Here is an 8,083-nt window from a genome sequence, read left to right as displayed (position 1 = left end):
TCCCCGAACCATTTTTAAAGTACTTTAATACATCTTCACGTGCTGCTATATTCAGTTATTTCAAATCCAGAAACACTTACAGTGTTATATTCCTCTTCAATGATTTCTGATCCCTCAGTAGACTTCGCTGTCACTTTCAGTCTTCCAGGCATGCCTTCCTCCAGCTGTTCAACCTGTATAAATATTTGTAAGCTTAGAATGACCTTAAGCAGCAGAGCTCACTTACACTGTCACTTCAAACCTTGACCTACTAATCTATCATTCAGCAGTAAAAAAAGGTTAATCTCATAAAACATTTATTCCTGTACCGAGCCAAAACCTTTCCAGACAGAACAGGTGTTATATATGTGCTGTTTAAAGTAATTAAATGTTAAATTGCTAAAGTAATTCTGCACAGAGAGAAGAAACCTAAAGAAAGCACTTGCCTGAATGGGTACAAACTTCCTGATGAACTTTACGCCATGTGTTTCCATGTGAGCACCGACTTTTTCTGCCATTTCTTGGTCAAAGCCCCGAAGGAGTATGGAACGCACCATCACTGTGACATCCAGACCTAGACCAGCAAGAAATCCTGCACACTCTAGAGCCACGTAGGAAGCACCCACAACTAGAGTTTTGCCAGGGCAGTAAGGCAGGGAGAAGAGGTCATCACTAAAAAGAAAAGAAGTGGAAGTCAGAAGGTTCTTTCAACACAAGCTTGTTTTGTCTTTGCAAACAATAGAGCAGACAAAGTTCAGCCTGTGATGCCTTTTCACCTCACCTTGTAATGCAGTATTCTTTATCTCCAGGGATACCCAGGTATCTCGGCCTTTCTCCTGTTGCCAGGACAAAAGTCTCTGCTGTGTGGTAGGTTACTTGTCCTTTTCTGTTAGTTGCCTGTTTATGTAGACACAGTTAAGAAAGACTTTATCACAGGAACAGGTTGTAAATTTAAAGAAAAAAAGCATGTAATCCTCCCCTTAAATACTGTAGATATGTTTAAGAACAAGCAATTTCAAACGAGAACTAATACATTTACAGAAGCCATGCAGGTCACTGAACAACAATAGGTTTCAATCAAACTATCAGGCTTTTCTCACATTAGAGTACTTTACAACCTTTACTATTTAAATCCTGCCCATTCCAACTCTATTTAGTTTCAAGTTAGAAAAAGCCACAAGAAATTAAGCCCCCTTTGCCCCCCAGTTCCAATAAAAGGCAAACACAGTGTTAGTGACAGAGTAACATCAGATAGTTCTTAGACTAATGTAGAAATTAAAAAAAGAAATCTTTAGCTACATGATTTCAGGGGACAAAGACCCAACTTTAAATGAATTTAAACTCATTCGACTCTAGAAGCCCTTGGTGTTGGGAAATTTCATCTTGCCAATGTATCTCAAAATCCAACCTTCATTCTTGCTCTTTAGTAATTTTCCACCACAGATGAAGGGGGACCCTTCCTTCCCATTGAGTCATCGGGTAATTCAGGTCGGAAGGGTCCTCAGGAGGTCATTTAATGCAACCCCCTGCTGGAAGTCTCTCTCTTCTCCTCCACTTATGACTAAGGACACTACCTGGACACTAGAACAGTTGGTAGATGAGGGAAATTGAGCCTACTACTAGCTTCTCAGTGCTGGTGTCTTGGTTTGAAACATGTAGTTCTGGCTTCATGAACTCATATGGAAAACAATCACACCCACTGAATCAAACAGTTGTCTTCAATGTGCACTTCTAAGTTAACCTTGCTACAATATCTCTTACAGCAACATTGCCAGCACATGTTTTGTCTTGCAAAACTGACAGTTTAATTCTTATGCTGATACAGCATAAGGTTCTAGCAGCACTTTTACGCAAGCACTCGGTCCAAATTTAATTTTGATCGTTTTTATGCTTTAGCATAAAAGATTTTCCAAGTGGCAAAATCATACAGCTGAAGCTTTTCTTTCTCCCCCTCCCCACTCAGGCTGCTGACCTCTGTCATGCGGTCAGCAGCTGAGATGACCTAACTCTATTTATGCAAGACAAAAGTATACCGAAGCTAAAAACTCATGTGTGAAATAAGTTACTGGATCAAATTATTACTGTACTTTAGAACATGCCAAAATGTTTGTGAATTTTGTAACTTATGGAAGAGTAATGTGGATAGCTGTAAACTTAAGTCAGCAGTGTCAAGATGAAGCCTTGATGGATTTTAAAAGGCAATTTTAGAACATGAATTTTCCCTCTCAACGTTTTAAACACCGCATATACCTTAATTTTGTGTGGTTCAATGAATTCTCCGTAAGAATTGAGGTATGTCACAGACTTCTCTCTTAAGGACACTCGATAGCCCCAGTTTAAAGAACCAATGTAGTTTTGAATTGCCTGTACCATGATCTCCCAATTGTGTTTAACTGAAACAAGACATTAATTTCATATTTAAAGAAATCAAAGCGCAATACACACTTGAAGAAAAATTCAGATCTTATTCATTGTACATCACGCTAAGAAAACAACATTATCATCAATAATGAGGATACATATTAAAGTCTTGTTCTACTATGCTAATATTTATCTGACTTGTCCCTATCTGAAATAAGCCTATTCTAGAAGTTCTTTCATTTAATTCAGATAATACAGGGAACAAAACACAATTAGCTTTCAATCCTAATTGTTTCCACGGCTCAGGAAGAATGGCTTCTGATTCACCTAAGAACACTACTGAGCTCTGCCTCTAGTTTACTAAGTCCACCGTACAAGAACAATCAAGAGTCTCATCCATGCACCGTCGTGGTCTGTCCTCTGTTCTTACTAACCTTGTTCTTCATACTCCCACCCATATTTCCTTGAATCCTGGAGTGCTTGACCCAGAAGCGCTGCTTGATGCATTAGCTTCTTAGGAATGCAACCTACATTTACACATGTGCCACCAAGTCCTAAAATGGAAAGAACCGTGTTATTACCTGTGTGAACAGCATATTTATGCTTTTCCTCTCATGTGCTTTGTATAATTGCCCATCTATCAGCTGATTTTTGCTACAGCCACACAAGTAACATGAATTTTCTGTTTTAAGAGACATTTTAAACCACAGTGAACACATTAAGCTTACAAGTTTGTATTCAGTTTAAGATGTTACTTGACTCACTGAGTCAAGAGTACAGTGTGTTGTCTTAAACACAGACCCAGAATACTTCAGATTTTAGGCAGATTGGCAAGTAAGCAAGGCAAAAAGCCCAGAGTTCCTAGAGCTTAGTATCACCTATTATGTGGAATTTGAAATACAAATTTGTTTGAAATCTTAGCTGTGACAGCACATTCATACCTCGACTCAACAGAACCTGACCAGTGAAGTTCCTTACTCATTCTCAACTGCCAATAGCATTAACAAGGTCAGACAGCAGTTGTCTTTAATTATGGAAAGGTGAGGCACGCACAGCCATATAGTCATACTGTTCTAGAGGTAGCCTAGATCAGTTGTCCATGAAATAGATGAAATAAAAGGCAAAAAACCCCTTCAAACATGAGAATGTAACACACACGCACACTAGCCAGACATGATCTGAAAGTGAACTAAACTAGAACATCTGACAGAGAGCTGAGAGCTAGCAATATACAACACAGATAACTGTCCAGAGAAGCAGAGAGGCCAGGAATTGTTAACCGTGTTCCAGAATTACAGAAATTCAGCCACAATTTCTAGAAATACAAATCCCTCTAATAACACAGTTATCTATCACTGGCACTCAAATATCATAAAATACAAATTAACAGAAGCTTACCCCATGAGGTTCCAAGAGGTGTTGGAACAACATAATCCAATACCATTACCTTCTTTCCCAAGGCAGCGGCTTCCTACAGAAGACGGAGGACAAATCAACATTAATAAACTTTTGCCTGACCACAAAAGCCCATCCACTTATTTATGGACACAATATACTTAGCACTAGTAAAAGGCTCCTTTGCTAGTTAGTCTCATTATCATATATGGTTTTCTTACCTCCTTCACTAGACAAAAATTGAAATCTCTCAAAAACTATTATTTTCTTTCAAACTTTGAATAGATGCTTATGTTCAATGTTGCATCTGTATCATCCTATGCTGCCAAAAGCCATGATCTGAAGAGGGTATGAGATGAACTTATCAGGCTACGATCCTCTTCTACCTCACTCAAAGAAATATTTATCTCCTTTTCTCTCAAGAGAGCAGGAATGACTTAGCATGTTCATGAATGAAAAAAGTGATGTTCATAAACTGGAGACAGTTCAATGGAGGACCACCAAGATGCTCAGGGGGTTGGAGCACACCGTATGAGAAGGGTCAGGGAACTTGACACATTCAGCCTACAGAAAAGGTAGATTTTGGAGGGGACCCAACAGCAACTTTCCAATACCTACAAGGAGGTCATCAAGATGACTGTGCCAGGCTCTTCACACTGGCAAATAGTGCAAGGACAAAAGATAATGGCTGCAAGTCAAAACAAGAGAGTTTCAGACCTCACACCATGAGGACACTCAAGCAGTGAAACAGGTTTCACAGAAAGGCTGTGCCATCTCCACCTCCAGCTGTTTTCAAGACCCAGATGGATGAGGTCCTCCATAACCTTGTCTATCCTCACAGCTGACCCTGCTTGGAGCAGGAGCTTAGACCAGACAACATCCTAATGTCCATTCCAACCTGAATAATCCAGCGATACCCTGACCAAGGAATTACCAGGTACTTGATAGAATTTACCCACTGTTTGATCTTTCAAGGGCTCAGATCAAATATTTAGGTGCCTCAAATCCATTTAGGAACTCCTGCACAGTTACTGCAATCCTGTCTCAAACAAGGTTTAGCCAGCTATCTTGTACTCTGAGAACACCTGACCTCATCCACTCTGAACAGTCTGGGAATTATCACCAAGGTTAGAACTGATGTCCCAGAAGGCACTGTGAGGAAATGTCTAGAGCATTCTGAAAATGTCCAATTGAAGAATTCAACTGTCACCTTCTCCTGCCTGCTTTATATTTATCTAGTGAAAGTTGCACTCTTCACTGCATTGTTGTACAGCAATCGCCAGTGATGTCAAGAATAACATCACCATGCTCAAAGCATAAACTGATGGTTAGAACACCTGGCTGAGAAGGGGAAGTGTGTGTTCAAATCCCTCAGGTAGAACAGAAAACTGAATCCACACCTTAAGTCCTGAGGCACTCTGAACAACAGCTGTGTACCAGGTACACAATCTCTATTGCCACTTTTGAAAAAGCAGCTAGAAAGAGAACTGAAGAGTGAACCAGCTGCTTGAGAGAACAGCTGAAAGCACTTCATTTTAGATGACTGGTGATCCTGAATCCTAAACAGTACAGAGTACTTCAAGAGTAGACTTTTAAGTTCTCCAGATCACTGTTTGGAAGCGTTGAAGAGCCTGTGTACTACACATGAAGAGGAGATACTTAAAAAACTATGTTCTATCCTCAGCCAGTAACCTAAAATTTATTAGGATTGGGACGTGAATAGACACTGGCTAGAAGCTGGTCCATGGAGACCATGATCACCTGAGTGAGCACATTACTAGATCACTACTGACACATTAATTAAGAAATTGAACAGTAATCATCAAAACAGACTGGTTGATATTACTGTGATTACTGGAGATTAACTTTTGAAGAAGTTTCATATACAACCTGTTCTTTAGTGCAATTTTCACGTCATACCTTGGAACATGCAAGTCCACCTGAGCCACCACCAATAATAATGAGGTCATAATCATAGGGTTCTACATCTTTGCTATCCCCAAGAAGTTTCTGCAGTGATCCATCATGATAAGCCTGGGAGAGGACCAAAAAAAAAAAAAAAAAAAAAAAAAACACACACACTTCTCAGTGACATTGCCTTCTATGACCTGCATCACCCAGTCTAATATGTCACACAAAAATTAATTATGATCAAAGAGCAATTCACTCAGTAGTTTTGTCCTCTTCCAGCTCATTTTTAAAGAAAAATTACCTGGTAAGTTGAATCACAGCCACCTACATGAGTTCCATTCACAAATACGTTAGGCACTGTTCTCTGATTTGTTAGCTCTGCTAACACTTGTTGAATACTGGGTCCATCAGCTAAGAACAGAAGAAACAGGTACATCATAAAACAATTTTCAAGAAGGGAACTTTTAAAACAACCCAAAGTATTAAAAGTCTGAACTGCAATATACTGTAGGCCTGCCATGAAAACAATTCTATTGCAAGCATCTCATTTGTAAACTTCCTGAACATAAGCAAGTCCTCAGAAACTACTTCTCAAAAGAGCACGCTTAAATACCAAGGATAAATCAGTGCTTCAAGCCATAATTCTACAGGAAGGGGTAAAGTTGAAAGAGTTTAGTCCCTGTATTTCCAGGATTCTCATCAGTCTCTTCCTGACATCATCATACTTGGTACTACACAGAAATTCTTTTCCAGATATCACAGGAGATCATTCAGACAGCTGCTCTTTCATGAGAATTTTGGAATACACTCTGTGTTAAGTGCACAGTTTTGCCCAGCAGCTTTGTATTATGAGAATATGGGTATGGGAAGAACAAACAGGCTCTTCTACTGACCCTAACACTACCTTCAGGAATTCTTCTACCCACCGTGCTGCCTTAAACCTTTTATTTTTAAGATTAGCATTGCCTGACCTGATCTGTCATCTGAATCATCAGCACCTACACACAAGCTCAATTTGGATCTCTCCACAGTTGTCCAGCAGTAAATGGGGGAATGAGAATTTAAAGTAATCACTTTGAGTGAAGTCTTTTTACTCCAAGACTGTATCTATTTAGTATCCGTAATAAGAGCAATTGCAAGGGAAATACATTATTAATTAGGAGTAATTCCAGCAAAAAAAAAATTCTGCACATTGTACTTAGCATATCTTGGGGTATAATTAGTTCACAATAATACAACTTTAATAAAAAGTAGAAGAGATGCTATGGATCAACAAGTACATTTTTCCCAAACACTGCTTAGGCTCAAACACTTCAAAAAAAAGCACTGAAAACTAAGTTTTGTACAGAAAAAGATTGATAATATGCATTCAACAACTTAGCAAAGTGCAATTAAGCGTTTACGAAGAATTATGTTAGAAACTACTTAATCTTAAAACGACATTAAAACCTACATGAATTATGTACATATATGCATAAGGCACTACATGTACTAAAACAGCTTGGGCTTTAAAAAAACACCTCAAACCAGTAACAGCCAAGGTACTGGAATTTACCCTCCGCAATGTTCCCTATGAAGGTCACACGTATACCAAGTTAAACATTAACAACTCATCTAAAGCCACAAAAGACCCTGAGGTAGGAGAAAAATACCACAGGCTTTTCCCAAAAGACAGAGCTCTTCAGACAGAAATCAGATCTCACATCCTCTGCGAGCTGATGATTTGTACAGAGGCAAAGCCTTCAATTATATTAAAAACACACCCTGTATTAAAATCCACACTGCAGCCTAATTGCTTTTATCTCTGCACATATTGCAATTAATTTTATTGCTGTATATAACTTCCAGTTAGTTCAAGACAGCTTAAGGAGTCACGCACAGTCACATTAGTTACATTAAGCAGCATGTGATAGATTTTCTTTCTTTTGCTTACCAGTTACATCAAGTTCCAAAGCATAGTACTCCACACGCAGAGAGCGGAAGAGTTCTTTCACCTACAAAAGAAACACACGATGACAGTGCAAAGGTTTCACAAGATCTGACACACCGCTCCAGGTGAAACCTGATTGTTGGACATACACAGGTAATTTCTCTAAGTCTCAGTTATTATGCTTTGAGGGCCCAGCTCTGCATGGTTTTGGGAAAGTTTGGCACTACTACATTTTGCATGTTCCGCACTTAAAGCCAGGCTATTTAACAGCACTCAGATTAAGCATCCCACATCACAGCAACCTTCCAACAAAAGTTTCATTACTCTAAGAAAAAGTTTATATAGAGAATTTGCTTAGCTGCAGACTCCATCCCTGACAGATACCAAAGCCATGAGAATAACTGCTATTTAGAAAAACATCAAGAAGAGAGAAAAGTAGCAGCCACATTCCTTGGCAGTACTAAAAAAAAAAAAAAAAAAGGGAGTAAAGGATAACATGCAAAACAA

General features: G+C 39.0%; 1 protein-coding gene across 1 annotated transcript in view; it reads right to left on the bottom strand.

The window, feature by feature from the left end:
- TXNRD3 (thioredoxin reductase 3) overlaps positions 1-7,690 on the bottom strand; it is a 12,809-nt gene extending 5,119 nt beyond the window's left edge. The window contains exons 1-9 of the mRNA XM_026857510.1: positions 7,580-7,690; positions 5,948-6,057; positions 5,656-5,769; positions 3,739-3,811; positions 2,775-2,894; positions 2,230-2,372; positions 761-876; positions 426-651; positions 81-173 (exon numbers count right to left, since the gene is read on the bottom strand). Of these exons, the coding sequence (XP_026713311.1) occupies positions 81-173; positions 426-651; positions 761-876; positions 2,230-2,372; positions 2,775-2,894; positions 3,739-3,784 (744 nt within the window). The 5' untranslated portion in view covers positions 3,785-3,811; positions 5,656-5,769; positions 5,948-6,057; positions 7,580-7,690. The remainder of the gene's footprint in view (positions 1-80; positions 174-425; positions 652-760; positions 877-2,229; positions 2,373-2,774; positions 2,895-3,738; positions 3,812-5,655; positions 5,770-5,947; positions 6,058-7,579) is intronic.
- Between the last annotated feature and the right edge of the window lie 393 nt (positions 7,691-8,083).

The sequence above is a fragment of the Athene cunicularia genome (assembly GCF_003259725.1).
Source record: "Athene cunicularia isolate RWA chromosome 12 unlocalized genomic scaffold, athCun1 chr12_part1, whole genome shotgun sequence".
Taxonomy (NCBI): Eukaryota; Metazoa; Chordata; class Aves; order Strigiformes; family Strigidae; genus Athene; species Athene cunicularia.
This window is presented reverse-complemented; position numbering and strand designations above follow the sequence as displayed.